General features: G+C 35.1%; 1 protein-coding gene across 2 annotated transcripts in view; it reads left to right on the top strand.

The window, feature by feature from the left end:
• Nucleotides 1-20,256, top strand: part of LOC121410182 (E3 ubiquitin-protein ligase CHFR-like) — a 41,849-nt gene extending 21,593 nt beyond the window's left edge. The window contains exons 8-21 of one of the 2 annotated variants that reach the window (XR_005969286.1): nt 306-540; nt 1,007-1,082; nt 1,496-1,574; nt 1,882-1,946; nt 3,149-3,264; nt 4,191-4,294; nt 6,552-6,782; nt 7,994-8,077; nt 8,886-8,956; nt 10,747-10,837; nt 12,059-12,175; nt 13,720-13,795; nt 15,003-15,145; nt 19,437-20,256. Coding sequence is in view for 1 of the 2 variants with exons in the window: in XM_041602096.1 (XP_041458030.1) it covers nt 306-540; nt 1,007-1,082; nt 1,496-1,574; nt 1,882-1,946; nt 3,149-3,264; nt 4,191-4,294; nt 6,552-6,782; nt 7,994-8,077; nt 8,886-8,956; nt 10,747-10,837; nt 12,059-12,175; nt 13,720-13,795; nt 15,003-15,039 (1,382 nt within the window). In the remaining variant the exon portion in view is untranslated. Of the gene's footprint in view, nt 1-305; nt 541-1,006; nt 1,083-1,495; nt 1,575-1,881; nt 1,947-3,148; nt 3,265-4,190; nt 4,295-6,551; nt 6,783-7,993; nt 8,078-8,885; nt 8,957-10,746; nt 10,838-12,058; nt 12,176-13,719; nt 13,796-15,002; nt 17,303-19,436 lie in introns of those variants that run through there. The other variant, XM_041602096.1, reaches the window with a different exon arrangement.
• Nucleotides 20,257-20,715: the final 459 nt, after the last annotated feature.

Below are 20,715 nucleotides of genomic sequence, written 5' to 3' on the forward strand. Positions count from 1 at the left end.
AAGATCCTGGCAGGTTGGCTCCGCCTCCTGCTTCTGTGAGAAATGACATCGGTAGATGTTTGAACCAGCGCCAATGTAGTTGAAAGCAGCGCAGCGTATGTTTACAGTGCATGTGCTGCACGACTGGCTGATGATTGACAGCTGCATGCAGATGACGGCAATGATCTTCGTAATGAAGATAGCGGTGAGTGCAACAAGTTGCAATACCGTCCAGAAGCGCCCTCTTGAATTCCCTGGTGGGATTACCATTAAAACGTTGAACATTCTGATAGTCGATTGCAATATTGTCATTCAAATACTCGTAGCTGAAGATCCTGCAGAAAAGCTAGCAGGAGAAGCAGCTTCATCCGTTTCAGTTGAATCTTCCAACGCAATAGAAGATACTGATAAGGCTGCTGCCTCTGAAAAGGGAGATGGGGATACTGAGAAGAAGAAAAAAGAAGGGGTAAAATCTCCAAAGGAGGAGGAAGAAGAATCAGATGACATCCTTGAGACCCTTATATGCAGCATCTGCCAAGATATACTGCATAAGTGTATCAGGTATTTAAAGATTTGACTATATGTCTGTCATTTTGTGGTCCGTGTATCCGTTTATTTTTTTCTCCTGCTGCCCTGATATTATTATCTCCATCAGCTTTTCTTTGTCTATTTATCAGGCTATCCATCAAATGATCAATGTCGTCCTATCTGTTTATCTATCTATCCATCCATCCATCCATCCATCCATCTATTTGCATAATTATATTTAGCCATCTATGTTTTTTTGCAATGATTTTTTCCATATACAACATGAAGAGTGTATGGAATATCACTAAAGATTTCACGTCGGGAACTGGGGTAAAAACTTACTTTTTCTATAATTGAAAGATTATGACAAGGACCATAGTTGGCCTCTGGAACCAGTCAAAATCAATGCTTTCCATGGTATTTAACATAATAGATTATTTCGCCGAATGTTATCTAGCTCTCATACATGCATCTTTTCTTTTTCCATTTTGTGGTACAGCCTTCAACCTTGTATGCATAGCTTTTGTGCTGCATGTATATCGGGTTGGATGAAACACTCGAAGAGATGTCCTCAAGTGAGTATGCAATGATGATGTTGATGATGATGATGGGAATGATGATGATGATGATGGTTGTGATGGTGGTGATAATGATAATGATGGTGATGATGATTATGATGATGATGATTATGATGATGATGATGATGGCGATGATGATGGTAATGATGGTGGTGGGGATGATGATGATGGTGGTGGTGGTGATGGAGATTGTGATGGTGATATTGATGAAGATGGCTATGACGATGATGATGACAATAAGGATGATGATGAAGATAGTGATGATATTGATGGTCGTGATGATAATCATCATGGTGTTGATGATGCTGGTGATTATGATGATGATGATCAGCATGTTTAGAGCTGTTTGTTTTCATATCCAATAGATATAACACTATGTTATATGATTTTGTGTATATTTCCTCTTGCAGTGTCGAAAACATGTTAAGCGCATAGGCCATAATTACATTGTTAACAGCCTAGTGGATGCCTATCTCAAACAAAATCCAGGTAAGATTGAAAAGAGTTTCTTTGATCATCATTTTAAATCCTTTCCTCTGTTTCCAATGGACAGGAAATGACATGTCAATGTAAGAGTCACTGAAGATTATGTCATAATGAATTGACTTGTAAACTCTGGCAAGAAATCACAAAGGTGGTTTTGAAAAACGTTGGTTGAAACCATGGTTTATGCAGATTTCCTGCACAACTTTTGTTTAATTGATGGCATGTATTAAGGAATGTCTAAAGCTGTCATGTATTTTTATTGCATTGTGAAATATCTCTGAATTGAATATTTATTTTGCATGACTTGCAGACAAAAAGAGGACAAAAGAAGACTTGGAAGAAATGGATGCCCGTTGCAGTATTCCATTTAATAAGGTAAAAAAAAAATTCTTACAGTAAATTAACAGACTGCCAAGGAATTATTTGTTAATCTCAATTTTCAAATTCTGTAGTACATGTAGGTCTTTTGATTGATAGACCCATTCATATTGTTATTGAAGGGAAAGAATCTAGATAGCAACCACATAACACTGCTTTTTAATGTATTGTGTTTGGATTGATTGCCTGATCAAAATATCAAAGTATTTTTGTTTTTTAATATAAAACCCCTTTTCAAGCATGGAATAGGTTTCAGCATATCTTTGCTCGTAGGTTTCGAATATCCAATTACAAAATTTGTAAAAGTAAGTGCTTGAAGGGCTATTTGAAATTTTTTGCAGGAGTTTCTGCATTTATTGTAAAGTCAAAATGAATTTACAATACATAGACATAATCGTAGTATGGCATTAAAGTACAATGTGACAAATTTATAACAGTGTCATAACAAAATTTAGACATGAATACAATTAAAGGATAAGAAAAAGTAGTGAAAAACAAATGCAGTGGCAAACTATATAAGCAAAATAAATGCTTGTCATAGCAGCCAAAAAGGAAGGGCTACATGGAAACCAATTATATTCCATAGGCCTGGAAGAAAAATCTGACATCTTAAATCATCAGAAAAGGAGAAAGAAAAAAATGTAGAAATGAAGTGTGTACAAGTGGCTTTATGTGCATGTGTGATATTTAAGAATACTTCAATAAAAGATATTTTTCTACAAAGCTTTGAAAGAAAGATTCAGTGAGTTTAATATCATTGGGCAAATCATTCCAGACGTCTGAGCCGTGATGTCTGATTGTTTTGTGTGCTAATATTTTTTCTGGATTGTGAGGTGGATGTTGGATGAGTGGCATGTAGGATATGAATGAATGTTGCTGTTGTATACAAAAATATATTGAAAGAGTGTAGGTATTGAATTTTTTGAGAACTTATACTGTACTTGTAAATGGCAGTTTGGAAAGTATGAATGTCCTGAGTCTTTAAGGTTCCGAAAAATAGGATCAGTATGTGCTAAAAATTGCGAGTGGGAACAAATATGGAGTGCTTTCTCTTTGAAGCGCAGAATTGAGTCTGTTTTCATGCAAAATGTGAATGTAATGGGTGAGAAAATATCCAATGACCACTACACTGTTGTAATTTTGGAATGTAAGATGACACTTGGAATTCTTTTGGCATGCATTTTTGTGTACTATTGCAGACATTTGACTATGACCCTATGTACGATGAGGATGAAGAAGGTGATTATGATCCTGATGATGAGGAGGATTATGAGGAGGAAGAAGAGGAGGAGGAATATGTTCCACCACCACCACCGTACGTAGCTCTTTAGCTATCTTATAACATACTTGGCAAATGTCCTGATTTCATAGGGGCAGACCCAATTTTTATTTTTTTGGGGGGGGGAAGAAAGCAGTAACGTGTTACCCAAAATGATAGTACATGTATGCCCCTATTTGTGTGAGCATTTGTTCATAGGATTGGGTGAGAATGATAGCTTTGTCCATATTCCTAATTTTTTTTAATAAATCCTATGGTGCACTTTGCACTGTCCTTATTTCATAGGGACATTACATGTTATGGGAGAAAGAAAACAATAACTTGTCACCCAAATCATCCTACATGTATGTCCCTATTTATGGAACATTTGTCCCTATTTATGGACTTGCAATGTTGGCAGGTATGTTATGGTGCACTGAAAGAAGTTTTAAAAAAGTATAAAAGTATTGATTCAGAAGCAAATTTTTTCGGGTTCCCCGAATAAATTTTATGTCTCGGCAGCTTGCGATTAATATGCAAATTTACAATTGGTTACTGACCTGTTTCTTGCAACTACATCTAGTAGTATAAAACAATTTGTTATGGATTTAAAGTGATCTTTCAGTTATAAAAGTTGGCCGTTGATTGAATATATTTCCTAACATCCATTTAATGCTCTTTTTCTTTTCATTGAAATCGTAATGCCACGTGTATATAGATGTCAGGTTTGGTAAGATGAGATCTAAGGCAGAATCTCCCTTAATGAAGAACTAATTATTTGGATGTGTAAATGAAACCCTTGTGCCAGATTAGTTGAGTAGAAAATATGTAAATGGAGATGAATTTGGAGTTGGGTAGCTTTCCAGGCTAAAAAAAAAAAAAAAATCTACATATTAGTTCATAATTACATGATGCAAACATTTCAAACATTGGCCAGGATATAAATAACATGCATAGTTCAAACATTATAAACTTTATTCCAGTGCCTGTAGACAGTGTCCCCACTATGTACAGCCATTGGACAGAGATGCTGTCATGTCCCTTCAAACCTCTCTGGATCCATCAACAAGCACTGCTGCGGTGCCAGGTTTGTATGGAAGCTTTCCTAACACTCAAATTACAGCTAAAGGCAACACAATGTATTGAAACAAGCTAATGCAGAGGCCATACGGTCGGTCCGACTACTTTTTCTCTCAAACTTCCGCAACTGAATGCATTGAAAATTTGTCTGAGCGAAGGTGAATCTTCCATTGCTTCGCTTTCTTTCAACTCCTGTCGTAACGATCTGCGACAAGGTCATGCGCAAAAGTGTGATTGCAACCAAATATTCTGTTGGATTCTAGGCAGAGTTAGGCTGCGCATTTCTGCTTTTGGCGCACATAGCAATACAAGTACATGTATGCAGGTTAAAACACTGCCACACTGATCATCAGATTACAAGATCTCGGATGACATCATGTTTGCATCCTGTAGAAGTGATGGTAAGATTTCAAGTCTCCATTCATGTGTAATTTTATAAGATAATGTAATTTCTTTATTGGTTGATTTCACCTTAATTAATGACACATCACATGCTCATTCTAGTAACTCTTGAAAGGGAACATCTTTTTAAAAAATTAAATTGAATAAATGGAATTATCATCAACAACATATTTCAATCAGCATCATCAATATTGACACTTGCTTATGAATCCATAACAAAACAATGTTGAATCTTGTTTGTCTATATGAAAAAAAGGAATGAAAGGATACAATGCACTTTGTATCTTGTATATTTCATTGCATATTTCATCAAGTAATGCATGTTTGTATTGTTCCATTGCATCTTAACCCTAAATCTCCCGGGGCATTTTGATTATTGTCATTCCTAGGGGGGGGGGGGGCATTATGGCCCCCTTAAGATATCAGCCGCGGATTGCGTGATCTCAACAATAATTTGCATGATGGTAGATAATGACGTAATCTATGCAGTTGCATTGGTAAATTTCACTGAATTCATATATTTTTTATTTTATATGAATTAATTTGCTAATTTATTCGTGAAATCATACTTTTTGCTCTGATTATCTAAATAAAGCTCCTAGAATACTAATTTTTGGTGAAAATATTCTTTATAGCATTCCTAACAATTGTGAATGAAAAAGATTTTGGTACCAAGACCGATTTCTTATGTATTTTATTTTTTTATTTCTTTTGTATTTCTTTGTTTTTTTTTACTTTTTTAAATTGATTTTTCGATTGAAATCGTTCCAGACTTAAATGTGATCATAAGCAAGGCAAAATTAATTAAGATTAATCAGTAAAAGTAGAAATAATGATACATTTATGAATTTTGGCTAAATACACAATTTGCATTGCATTTGTACATGAAATCACGTTAATGAGCAATTCTGGGTCTGACATGCACTTACATAATGTTGCTTAACCCTAAATCTCCCGGGGTATTTTGATTCTTGTCATGGCCCCCCCTTAAGATCTCGGCCGCCGATCGCGCGAGCGACGCAAAAATTTGCACGCTGGTAGTGTGCGATGTAATCTACAAGGCTGTATGGTAAAATTTTCCAAAATAATGAGATTTTATTTTATATGAATTAATTATGCTAATTTATGCATAAATCATACTTTTTGCTCTAATTCACTAAATAAAGCTCCTAGAATGCTAATTTTTGGTTAAAATTTTCTTTGTAGCATTCTTAACAATCGTAATTCAAAAAAAATTTGGTTTGGAAATAAATTTCTTAATGTATTTTATTGTTTTATGAATTTCTTATGTATTTCGTTGTTTTTTTACTTTTTGCTTTTTATTGTTTTTTCAATGGAAATTGTTCCAGACATAATTCTGATCATAAACAAGGCAAAATTAATTAAGTTTAATCAGTAAAAGTAGAAATAATGATACATTTATGAATTTTGGCTAAATACGCAATTTGCATTGGATTTGTACATGAAATCACGTTTATGAGCAATTTTGGGTCTGACATGCACTTGCATAATGTTGCGTAATGTCGTAACCGCGTACCCGGGCGTCACAAATTTGGTCTCAAAATTTGCGCGAGACTTGAATGTAAAAAGTCAGTGAGCTGCGAGGTGAAAAAATTTCGCGCAGCAGATATATCGCGAAAATTGTTGAGGGGGGGCCATTATGCCCCCCCCCCCCCCCCGGGAGAATTAGGGTTAATGTTGTAAACGCGTACCCGCGAGACTTGAAAGTAAAAAGTCAGCAAGGGTCGAGGTCAAAACATTTTGCGCAGCAGATATATCGGGAAAATTGTCGAGGGGGGGGGCATTATGCCCCCCCCTGAGAATTAGGGTTAATATTATTTATGTGTTTATTTGATCTCTAGGGAATGCTCCTTCCACGTCTTCAAGAGATGCTGCTGTTCCCTCCACCTCTTCTGCCACCTCTTCATCTCCGTCCAAGAGAGTCCGAATAGCTGTTGGAGGCATACCTGTCCCCATGCCAACCCCTCCACCATTCCAGTGCAATCTTGATGCCTTACAACACGTAGCCTGCACATGCTGCCTACAGCCTATGCCAAACAGAACCAGAGCGCCAGATATTCCTCCACAGATATGTGAGTATATTGGCCTTATCTTTTGTTATTTGTGACCACCCACCCCAAAACCATCAATAAGTTGCCCAAAATGAATTTTGAGCTTGAAAAGGGCACATCTTATGCTTTAAAATGATATATAATATTGTCAAAATTAATCAACTATAATCCTGACAAGTACTTGATTGAAGGGAGAAGAATATTGGTGCGAGTTCAAAAAAAATAAAGAGAAATACATTTGAAGTTCGGAGTTCACTCAAACATGAGATGTCACACTGTGCATTTCCATTGAAACTTCCAATAGTGCACATAAATAATGATAATAATAGTAATAGTAACATTTATATAGTGCTTTATTCTTGGGTTTCTGAGTGCTTTACATTATTATTATTACCCTAGTCATAAGATCCATCACTGTTTCACACATTAAGTGTACCATTCCCACTCTCTGGGGAGTTTCCTGGCCAGGCAACCATTTATCGGTGCGCACGTGCCAATCTAATCACATTGGTCAACGTTCACATCCATCCTGGGACCCATTTAACACTTGGATGGAGAGTGACAAACGTTGATAAGTGCCTTCCCAGAGGACATTAGCGTTGGGTGGGATTCGAAACCTCGACCCTTGGTCAAGTGACTGAACCACTACACCAAGACACTCCAAAAAGAAATGTCCACAAGGATGTCAAAGAAACTCTTTAATCTTGTCATTTATTCAAATTTACAACTTCAAAATTTGACAGTGGGCATGTACATGTAGAGTTAAAGCATTACTCTTTCAGATAATCTAATTTTTGCTATTTGAAGACTGAATTACTATTTTTTTGGAGTGGCTGGTCACATTTTCCTGTAGGTTTGAGTTATTATTGTTATTATTATTTATTCGGCCATTAAAAACATGCAAAAATTGTACAGTGTAATTACAAAAATACAATCTGAAATTGGATAAATGAATATGGGTAAAGAGAAATGAAAGAAAAGAAGAAAAGAGTAAGAAAACAGTTTTTCGATGGGCCAGGGCTCGCAAAAGTAAAATTCAGTACTATTGCCCAGAGGCATGCAAGCCCTCATGGAAAAACCGTTGAGAAAATATTGCACATTCCAATATACATTAATTTACACATTATCAAAATTCAAATAAAATACATTCAACAAACATTATTTTCAAATTATTAAAGAGTGGGACCTTCTCATTGTCGGCATTTCTCACCATTCTTTGATTCCTGCTGCAGGTCGTATCTGCCGAAGGAGCTTTTGCCATATGTACTGGGGTTGTAAGCAGTACAACTGCCTAGGGTGTCTCAACAGGTTCCGAGGTGTGTATCATAAGCCAAGAAAGAAAATTGAGAACTAATATGTGTGTTCTGGAGCATCTCTTGAAAGGATTTATTGGTCATTTTATCGGACAAACTCTGCTTTATCCGACAGTTACCATGGTAACATTGGCCAATCAAAATCAAGGAAATTTGTCAAATCTGTCCACTTGTCAGACAACAAGTGTTGATGAAACACTCTACTGGATATTCTATAATGACTGAATGGGCACATATTTTTGCAGGACACAACTTTTTGTGTGTAATATATATATATATATATATATATATATATATATATATATATTCGCATTGATCATTGTTATAATATGTATGTGAAGAGTAGAGCAGATTCAAGGATGAAGCAAAGTATACACTATGTTGTAAAGCTTTCGGCCCTGGCCTTTAGTTTTTAGTTGCTAAACAAAACAAATAAAGCAAATCATAGAATAAGCAACAGAACAAACTTAATCGATTAAAATAATAGCAAAATCAAAACAAGTATGAGAAATCTATTAGGAAGTTGACAATTCCTAAAGTAATACAGACCTGTACCCTTGCATGTGTCAACCTACCATAAGCCGAATATGTGCCCAAATTTAAGCATTTTTTTTTTTGAGAACATGTACCTCTTTCTATGTCAAATTTCTCCCCAGACAAACAGATTTCTAGGGTCCCAAAGCTTCAAATTTACATGTAAACAGGAGTACCTCTACTTCACAAAATATAAGACTTTTACAGTAATGTTTGCTTAAGGTAGTATTTAGAATGCATAATGATGTATATTTTTTTCCATGTCTCTTCTGTTTAGATATGAAATTTAGTGAGAGTGTTCTGGATACTATCATTAACAACAATAGATATGAATCAACAATATTCAAAGTGAGTAGTTCTCTTCAATTGATTATTTTCGTAATACATGTGGGCAAGTCTCACCTTCATTGCAACATAACTGCTGACCCACTGAGATTGGTCCAACACGGTGTCCTCAACTCCTTCCAGTAATCACAAAGCTTCTCTTTCATAGTGATTACATATTATCTTATATTATATTATATTAATCCTTATTATTCTTTGCCTAGGATTTATTGTACATTGCAGACCTGCCAACTGTCCCATTTTTATCGGGATCGTCCAGATTTACAACTTTCAAAATGGCAAAAAATTGTAAACTTAGTGTGTACTTTCATGCATCGTTGCATTCTGACGTGTAACTGAGTGGATTTTTTAGAATCACGGGCGTGGCGCTTCAGAAAAATGTGTATCAAGTTACAAACTCTCAATATCCATAGTACTATTTTTCAAAACCCTGCGCAGCACCATGTCTTGCTGTAACTTTGATAGCAGAAAGTTTCCTTTTCTATTCTACTTTGTAAGATACCGTCCTAAATTTGCAAGAAAATAAGATCGTGAACTCTGAAGAAAATCACTTTTTTTTTTATTTTAGAGTAATTTTCGGAGACTCCACTTCTCAAATCTGAACTAAGCCACTTGGTGCTCAGGAAATTTGGCGCAGATCTCGCAATTTTCAGACCGAAATTAGGATTTTCTGTGGGGATTTTTGGAGAGTAACGGTCAGTGCTCTAGTGTATACACGTATTGGCGCTAATGCAGTTTCATACCTGCCCGCGTTGCGGTGATGATTGACTGGTAGCTGTATTTTGCGGTGGTGATTGACTGATAGCTGTGCTCTGTTCAGTTGCTGAGCTGCGCTAGCATAGACATAGCCTAGCCTAGCTTGAGAAGTAGTTGACATGGTGATGTTAGCTGTCAGGCTGTGGTGCATTCAATATTTAATAAAATAATTTTCAAGTGAGTTTTAGTCAAAAAGTATTTATGAAAAGGATTCCTCTGAATGCAAGTTCTGTTCAAATTTGATAAACTTCATCCTTTTCAATTTGATGGACAAAAATGGATATAAAATAAAGTTTTGAGCGTCCATTTAATATAATATACAAGAAGTAGTGAGATGCAAACAATAAACATTAGATCTACATGTAAATGGACAACAGTAAAGGAAATAATAATTCAACGATCGATAACAATGACGAAAACATAAATAGCAATTAAATAAACAATGTTTAACACTAAATAAATTTGTACATGCAGGAAAAACTGCAATGCAAAACCATGCGCTAAATCACTTTTTTAAAAATGGCTCTCGTTAAATGAAAAATCGCTCCCTAAAAATAAAAGTAATTTCAACACTGCGGCCTGATCCCCCACAAGGGGCGCTGCCCCTGGACCCCCAGCCGATGGTTGTCCAGATTTTGGGTTTCCAAATGTTGGCAGGTATGACATTGTAATATTTCTTTAATTTTCCCATTCTCAGTCGTGACCCATGCTATCTTGCAAGATAAAATGAAAGAAAAAATTAAGTCGTGGGATTGCTTGACTTGTTTTTTTTTTCTTTCAAAAGGTTTTATAATGGTCATGATATTTCACAATGTGAGAATTCAAGGTGTATTTCCAGAAACAAAGGTTTGGAGAATCATGTATTGAAGACTCCAAAGTACAGTATACTTACACAAATATCTGCTTTGTAAGTTTATGAAAAAAAGTGCATGAATTGTGTGTTCTTGCTTTCTTTATGACAATGCAGAATATAAAAATTACTTTCCTGAAAGTGTCTGAATTTGTAAATTTCTCTGTTACATTTTGACTTCATGTAGGATTTCATGTTATCAAAGGGCCATCATAATATCCATCTTGTACTACAAGAAGTATTGAGTGGACTTGCAGCTAATAATTACAGAACAGACGGTGAGTTGCTGTAGATACCGGTGTGTTGGTTCATGTTTGTATAGCGTGCGTCTCACAACCAGGAGGTCGCAAGTTCAAACCCCAGCCTTGTCAGACAAAAAGACATAGATAGATGGGAGTTACTATTACATGTACCATGATTGGTGTTAACATTTAAGTGATCGAGCCTCGTGAATCTGGCACTGCACAGTGACTGCCACTCCCTAGGATTAATTCAGCTAAAGTTTCCAACCTGGAGCACTACATACATGTATGAGATATAATGTAGTGCTATTCTACTTTCCACTTGATTGTAAATTGAGTTCCAACCAGAATTAAATCCTTGATTGCTTATAATCTCTGAAGTGTTCACCTGTTTGAGTTTGTAGCCCCTATTCATACCAGACCACTTTATGTGGGCAATGACCAACCTTTTGTTTTTTTGTAATTCTGACCTCCATTTTCCTCTCATCAAACCTTATCCCATGAACTGCGCAAGTTGTCATAATTTTAGGGTGTTACAACTTTTCCCATGATTAAATGACAATCCACCCCAACAAAAAGTCATTTTGAATAAAAAGAGAAAAATCCAACTAGCAAAACACTGAAAACTTCATCAAAATCAAATGTAAAATAAAAAAAAAGTTATGAAATTTTAAAGTTTTGCTTAATTTCACAAAATAGTTATACATGTACGCACATCCTGGACGGTATGCAAATGAGACTGATGACGTCATCACCTCACTATTGCTTTTGTATTCTATCACATGAAATATTCTAATTTTATCCTCATTGTCAAGTAAAACAATGATTGATTCTTCCATGAACACTTGGAACTGGCATTGCTGAAAACTATATGATTCAGTCAAGTTGGTCCCTATTGTCAAATCTGTAAAAAATGAAATTTTGTATAATTCAAACAATAAAAAACAAAAGAAATAGTAAGTGGCGGACATCATTGACAGCCTCATTTGCATGTCACTGAGTTGTGCATCACTGTTTTGTAAAAAAATAAGTGAAACTTTAAAATGTCATAACTTTCTTATTTTACATCCGATTTTGATAAATTTCAGCAATATGCTAGTTTGATTTTTCTCAATTTATTCAAATCAACATTTTTCTGGGGTGAGCTTGACCTTTAAGATAAGAGAGACGGATCATCAGACATACAAGCATTATGGTACTGGCAGAGTTGTGTATTTACTAATTTCTTGCTTCTGTCTTTGTGTTTTCTACCTTTAGAGACCCAGTTAAATGGTATTTCAGGGCATAGTCCTCTTTGTTATACCTGTGCCTTGAGGATATTCCAGGGTACTGCATATCTCTACAGAGCAAGCATTCCAAAGAATGATCTACCAAGTAAGCTTATTAGATCTTCCTCATCGAAGAATTTTATTAGATTTGATTTGATTAAATTTAATTTGATTTGATTTGATTTGATTGAATTTGATTTCATCAGTTAGAATTTGATTTGATATGATTGATGAATCGATTTGATTTGATTGAATTTAATGTGATTTGATTTGATTTGATCAGATTGAATTTGATTTGATTTACTTTGATTGATGAATCAATTTGGTTTCATTGAATTTGATTGAATTTGATTGAATTTGATTAAGTTTAATTGATGAATTGATTTGATTAGATTGATTTATCTTGATGTTATTTTCTTTGCTTTGATTTTTTATTTGATATGATTTGATGTGATTGAATTAAATTTGCGTAGATTTCATTGATTTGATTTGATTTAACTCATTCATATTCTAAATTCTCAAAGACATATTTTGAATCCACTTGGTGTACTAGCAGATGGCCTATTTTGCAGATTGCAAGTCATTATCATGGACCACCATGGTCATACCCATTTAGTTTAATATTACTTTGGTATAATTACCATTTGGTCCAACTATCACCTGGTCTAACTGCCATTTAGTCTAATGCCATGATTGTCTTATTTCTTCCTCATCTACTTATTGACTTTCATTTTGTAAATTGAAAATTTAGTTTGTAACAATTCATCTGATTATGTAGACTAGGTGGTCTAAGACCAAGTGAATATCAGATGAAGTCAGTGTAGCATAACTGGAAAGGAGACGAAATGGTATTTGGTAAATGGGCTAAATTGCAACGAGACCAGTAAATGAGCTGGTTGTTGATTGACTTGGAATGGGCCATGTGGCATGACGCAATGGTTGGAAAGTAGACAAAGTGGTTGTAGACCTAATGGTAATTTATTTGCATCGCAAGATTAGTCCATTTAATTCTGTGGGGGCTTCATGTCTAGTGGTTAAGACTTTCGTCTCTCAATCTGAAGGGCATGGGTTCGATTCCAAGTCATGTCGCGTTTTTCTGTAGCAAGAAATTTACTACATTGTGCTGCACTCAACCCAGGTGAGGTAAATGCATATCAGCAGGAAGTAATTCCTCAAAAACCTGTGTGCACTGGAATCAGTAGACTAGCTTAGCCGGGTAATATAGGAGCGCCTTGAGCACCTAACAAGGTGGATACGTGCGCTATACAAATCCTATATTACCGGTATTTATTTATTTGTCATACTCATAAGAATGGGCAAAGAAGAGATATTTGGGTATAGTTTTTTAGTTTCCAAAGGGGCAAGTTGTATATGTGTGTCATTACATACTTTGTTTGCATTGCCAATGGTAGGAATTTCATAGCATTAGTGATTTCGACAATCCAATGCTCATATTTTCTTCTTTGTTTTGTGTGCTCAACTTTTAATGATGTTATCATTTGATTTATGTACTTTCACACAAGCTACATGTAACTTGCTCCAAGGGTTTCACTCTCCTTTAACTGGTCACCTGCTAGTTGTTGGGTATTGTATTGGATATAGAATTGAATAAACAATCAAATTCATTGTGTCTTTTGTGTTGTATTTCAGTTCTTGTCACAGCCAGGCCGGACTGCCATTGGGGAAGGGCCTGTAGAACACAGTACAATAAACCACATCATGCTGCGTAAGTGTTAATACACACAATATACATCATTAAGAGCATTAGTGAGAATTATATATACAAGGTACTTTTAAAGGACAAGTCCACCCCAACCATAAGTTGATTTGAATAAAAAGAGAAAAATCCATCAAGCATAACACTGAAAATTTCACAATACAGTTATGTGCACATACGTCCTGGTCGGTATGTAAATGAGGAGATTGATGACGTTACTATTTCTTTTGTATTTTATTATATGAAATATTCTAATTTTCTCATGGTCAAGTGAAACAAAGATTAATTTCTCCCTGAACATGTGAAATTAGCATTGTTTTGATACTATATGGTTCTGTCAAGTTGCTCCTTATTGTCGAATCTGTAAAAAAAATGATATATTGTATAATTCAAACAATACATAACAAAAGAAATAGTGAGTGATGGATATCTTCGACTGTCTCATATGCATGCCACTGAGATGTGCATATAACTGTTTTGTGAAAAATAAGCGAAACTTTAAAATGTCATAATTTTCTTATTCTACATCCGATTTTGATGAAATGTTTAGCGTTTTGCTAGTTTGATTTTTTTGTCTTTCTATTCAAATCATCATTTTTCTGGGGTTGACTTGAACTTTTAACAGCTCTTCAAAATATACATTTTGAGATAACCATCAATGATACAGAGAATACATAAGCCTGTAAATTTATTCATACAGAGAAACTAAAATGTTGGAGGTGAAAGTAATTGTTGTCTAATTAGTGTGGTATGATTGCATTGAATGGTAAATTGGTATGTTATCATTCAAGTGGGCCTGTATTACAAGACGACGCAACTCAGAATATTGCAATATTGCTGGCTGGGTGTGTGTTTCATAAAACTGTTCGTAAGAAAAGAGCGACTTTAAGAACAACTGGTGATCCTTTCTTGTGGTTAATGGTATATTCATTGGCGATGGCTTAGCGCGTAAGAAAGGATCACCAGTCGTTCTTAAAGTCACTCTTAACTTACGAACAGCTTTATGAAACGGCCCCCAGATGTGATAGTGATAGGGATCTTTATTTGCTAAACCATCCTCTAAAACCATGATCGGTCAAAAGAAGAACTCATCGTATAGTCTTAAAAGCAAATTTGCCTGTTCAGTATTATAAATGCCTGAGCATGTGATCAATTTCAGCTCATGTTATCCCATGGCTTATGGTGTGTATTTCCTACTTCTGATTTTATACCACAGGAATTTCAACCACATTTGTGATCAAGTTCGATTCTGATGATGTCCCACGTATAGTCTGTAATTTCGGGATCAAGGAGCGTTTTTCCATTTTGCGACCATTGACCTTTGGATGGGAGTGATGACAGTGCAAGTGATCTGGAATAGTAGGGTTTGATCTGCTCAGTATTGTCTTTGAAAATTACATTTTATTTTATCTGTGTGATGTTTAGTCATATATTTGTTATTTATTTAGAAGTGAAACACTGCCTGTTTCAAATGTGCTTTCTTTACAAAGCTGATTTAATTTCTCAATTATATGAATTTTGCAACTTTATGTGCAGTCAGTATCATTGAGGAAAATGTTTTTGTTCTGGAAAATGAATAATGGTTGTGACAGTACATTGTTACACGTACTCCCCTACATAGACATACATGTATGAATTTATTTATATTCCTATACACACACAGAGGGTGAAATATTAACGAGTTTTGAACTAGCTAGTAAATTATACAACTTACATGACAAACATGTATCCTGGAGGGAGTTACGGGGCTTAAGCGGCATATCGATGACCTTGAAATTCCATATTTTGACACTTAACATCTTCACTTTTTGAAAACCTTTGGAACTGGGAGTTGGTATGTTTGCTTTGATTTTGTTCTCTCTTTCATGTCATTATTTATATAAACATAGAGACAGTCAAATAAACATTCTAGAATTTTAGATTGGGCACCCTAACTGAAGATCACTAACACAGATAAGCACATGTGAGGCAGTGTATCATAATTGATTGATAATAAAAGACCAGACAAAAAGCTCGAATTTCATGCTTATTTTTGCTAATTTCTCAGCGATTACATAATTTCTTGCAGAATCATTAGGTACAATTTTTTTTTTATAAATGTACATACAAACACTTGGATGGTCATTTTATATGATTCTGTATGAATTCATTTTTAAATCATTAACACAGCTGCCATTTATCTTTAAATGCAACCTTTAGACATGTTTGAATCGTTGTTAGACGTTCCCCAGGTAGATACAAATGACATGATCTAAAGATCAAATACATGTATGAACATCTTACTGATAATGTGGTTCCATGCTCTTGCGAACAGTGCTTCCACAAAAAATCTACATATTTAAAGCCAAGTGTGTAGACTCCTTGTGGTATCAACTAACTAATAGAACTAATAGTCATAAACATAAACTAAAATATCTGACCTTAACTTATGGGAAGGGGGGGGGGATCTGACGACTATCTCGTAAACAGATGTCTCGACTATACAATGCTGAGCTTCGCTCTGTTAAGTGTTGTAATATGTCTGAGTTTCTTGCTGGCAGCATGGTTGTTGACTGAATGGTACGTCCTGCATCCAACTGGTCCAAGTTGGGGTTTACACCCCAAAATATTTTCTGTCATTGCCCAAAATGTTTCATTTGAAAATATTCCTTTGCAAAATAATTACTTATGCCCTATCACTCTCAAGAATATTGTGAATCTACCTGCTGAATACAGAGTTTCATCCCTTTATTTACCATTTAAATGTAGATCATTCCAAATAGGAACAATCATTTCATACTGCAGTTTTAATTTTCTTTCAATTCAACACGTGCCATTCTAGACACTAAATGAAAACAGTTTTTTTATTTCCTTCTTTTTAATGGCATTTGTTTAAAGTGTATGGAAGATTTGTTAGTTTAGAAAAAATGCGGAGCAGAACAAACTTTTTATCCCCCCAAAAGGTACCTTTTTGTTGATATTTTTTTATATTTATGTATTTATTGGTATAAAATCAATCTCAAATCAATCAAATATTTACAAGTGATCAATGACTGAAAACAATCATATACATGTACATAATTATACAAAAAAGGGGGGGGGGTGGTTGTGGCAGAATAAAAGAAGCATTACCTGGATAAAATCTGCCTTGACCTGGAAAACCTGTATAAAATCTACCACAACATAAACAAATATTACAAAAAGACAATAAATAGAAAGAACAAAACAGGTAATAAAGAAAAAGATGAGGGATCATTGTAAATACAAAAACAAACACAAGGCGCTACTGCCAAAGGTGGAATGCATAGCTTCAAATCGTGCAACAGCTCTGCATTAAAAACCTACAAACCAACAACAAGCATTCCAAAAAAAACAAAGGTGCATTACACAAAGTCTTAAATTTCATATTAAAGTAGCGAAAAGAAAAAGTAATAACCAAGAATTATGTGTCTCCTATGGCACGCCAGAAGAGAATCAAATATTTATATTCGACACCAACTAAAAAATTATTCGACGCAGCAAAATTCTATTTGACAAAAAATGTATTCGAAAAAAAATATATTCGATAAAAAATATGTTTGACAAAGATATATTTGACAAAAATATATTTTACACAAAATATATTTGACATAAAATATATTTGACAAAAATATATTTGAAAAAAAATATATTCAACAAAAAACATATATTCAACAAAACATATATTTGACTAAAATATATTTGATAAAAAAATATATTTGACAAAAATATATTTGACACAAAATATATTTGACAAAATTATATTTGATATTCGAAAAAACATGTATTTGACAAAAATATATTTGATAAAAAAAAAGATTTGACAAAAAAATATTTGACAAAAGTTATATTCGACACAATTTTAATTCACACACAATTTCATTTGACACAATATCATTCGACACAATTTCATTTGACCTAAACATTTGGCGTACCATACATGCGATGCCAAAAATTCATTCGATATGCGCGCGCAGTCTGCACATGGCCGGCCATCAGAATGGCGCATCCCCATCCGAATAGTGATCTCCTTGAGGAAATACACCAAAGTGTCAGAACTCTGACGGAAGCTCTATCCTGTTGGCAGAGACAACCGTCAACTTCAAGACCAACACCAAGGTCCACGGCCGTGGCCTCTGCCAGCTGTGGGGCCGCGGAGTCAGGGACTGCACCCCAACAAAAAGTTGACTTGAATAAAAAAAAAAATCAAACAAGCATAACACTGAAAATTTCATCAAAATCGGATGTCAAATAAGAAAGTTATGACATTTTTAAGTTTCGCTTATTTTTCACAAAACAGTTATATGCACATCCTGGTCAGTATGCAAATGAGGGACTGATGACATCACCCACTCACTATTTCTTTTGTATTTTATTATATGAAATATATTTTCTCCTCATTGTCATCATAAACAAAGTTTTATTCCTCCCTGAGCATGTGGAATTACCTTTGTTTTAACATTTTATGGTTCAACCAAGAAGGTCCTTATTGTCAAATCTGTGAAAATTGAAATATTGTATAATTCAAACAATAAAAAACAAAAGAAATAGTGAGTGAGTGACATCACCAACTCTCTCATTTGCATATCACTGAGTTGTGCATATAACTGTTTTGTGAAAAATAAGCGAAACTTAAAAATGGCATAACTTTCTTATTTTACATCTGATTTTGATCAAATTTTCAACATAATTCTTGTTTGATTTTTCTCTATTGTTTCAAATCAATTTTTTTCTGGGGTGGACTTGTCCTTTAAGTAAGAGTAATATGATAAACGTCATCTAAAGTCTCCCAAATCACCATACTTAAAGGTAGTGTGATAGAAATAAGATTTTGCTATGACAATGGGTCACAGTATTTCTGGGACACCTTTAGGTTTACTCTTGTGTAATGTTTCAGTTCAAACTTCTGAGGAGAGTTCGCCGACACTAAATGTAAAATACTGCTGTCTATGAGAGCTCAGATCTTCAAGAAAGATGGGGTTGGGCATCCTCTTGACAAGATTCTTGGAACACTCCTGGGATATATCAGTCTTTGAAGGCCAGATGAACACACCCGGACGTTCAGTCTCCTCCATGTATTTGACGACAATGTCGCTGCCTACTGTACCTATCACCTAATATGAAAGTAACAAACATAGACAAAATAATCAAATTAAACCAATGTTGCCAATATGAAGTAAAATTCTTGATACCTTAAGTTAACTGCTTTAACTCATACAGATATGGTAACGAGTAATTGCACACTCCAAGAAACATATTTCCTATATATATAGTACAACAGGACAAAATAAAAGGATTTCAAATTACATGTATGTCAATGCAGTGATTCAGCTGTAATATTCAGTGGTATATTAAAAAGGTAAATATTTATAATATTGTAAAGACTCTAAAATTAAAATTATGAAGATTCTGCTGTTAGTCATTTTTAGGATTTCTTTATGTTCGGGAGGAATTTCCAAATTGTAATGATTTAATATCATGGCTACGCATTAGAAAAATTCATATGATTCTGCCTTTCTCTCTAGCTTCTCTTTTTTTTCAGAGCTCAGGTTCTTCCTATAGTTACGCAGACGTGCGGCTTCTTTCCTAAGATGTACTTTGTATGCGTCTTGATCTCCCTTTAATTTGGCTCTATGTTTTCTCATTCTCTCAGAATCTTCTGTCCTTAGCAGCAGGTTCTGGTGGTGGTGGCACATCATGCACCCCTATCCTCTTGGAAGACCGCAGTTTTACAATGAGTGGCATTTCTTGGGATATCACTCTCAACCGACAAGATATAAAAATAGAAGTGCAATATGTACATGATGTAATGCTGAGTTTACTTGGACAGCAGCAAAAAAAAAGAAGAATAAATAAATAAAAAATACTGTTCTATGACAAATGCCTCCTGGTCGTAACTTTCTTATTGCTGTAAAGTTTCATTTTCAATGTCAGTCTGGTCCTCGTTGCATGAAACTTTACCATTTGGCATTATGGTATCTGTACTTTTGTGGTATTAAAGTTCTTCAGAGACCCTGATGCTGAATGGCTCTGATACCTATTTTTTTTTTTACGGTAGTTACCATTGAAATCAGAGTTACCTTGAAAGAAGAATTATGCAACAGGGTCCTAACGCTGTCGAAATAATTTCATAGACCTAGTATTCCCGTATTCAATAAACCAGTTGCTGCGGCGTGCTTAAAGCTGGAAACAAGACTACGCGCTTACGTTGACGGTTGACCGAACATGCGATCTAGTACTGAAGTATACACGCTCACCTGATTGGCTAATCAGTTCGAAAGTAGATTAGTTTGTATGTAGTCTTGTCCGCAGGCTTCAGTGACGCACAGCAACTTCAAGTCAGGAAATCTAAGCATTTTGTCAATATCTCCTGTATCAGATAAAATGCTTTGCCGAAGTGGGTATTTCAATTCCATAAGATTTGGCCAAGAATTCATCTTAGAATTTTGATGAGTATTTCGCTTGGATTTTTTGCTTAACTGGCAGATCTGACCTTTTTTCCTAGTGTTCCATAAATATAACGAAGGAATACACCCTTAATTCATAACAAAAATGGCCGATCGAGACGGGGGTAGAAGGAGAGAACTTTTCGTTTTTTGAGGTTCCAGTCTGTGCCCAGATTTCAGAAAAACTACCACTCGTTAGACCTTCATCCATATAATTGTGGTAAGTGCTTGATTTCTGTTTTAACTATTTATTCGGAGAATTATTTTGACCATACTTCACGCTTGTCAGGTGAGTATGCCTTTACCCGTAAGATCCTGGGCTCCCGCCCTCTACGCGGGCGGGAGTTCCCTGGGTTACCCAAGGCGTAGCTTAGGAAACTTACATAATGATATGAATGCATTTAAGAACAACCTAGAAGAAAATGGCAGCTTTATTTCACCACTTACATCAACACCAACACTGGTATTCCTAGCTAGCCTTTAGTT

The sequence above is a fragment of the Lytechinus variegatus genome, chromosome 1 (assembly GCF_018143015.1).
Source record: "Lytechinus variegatus isolate NC3 chromosome 1, Lvar_3.0, whole genome shotgun sequence".
NCBI classification, from domain to species: Eukaryota; Metazoa; Echinodermata; class Echinoidea; order Temnopleuroida; family Toxopneustidae; genus Lytechinus; species Lytechinus variegatus.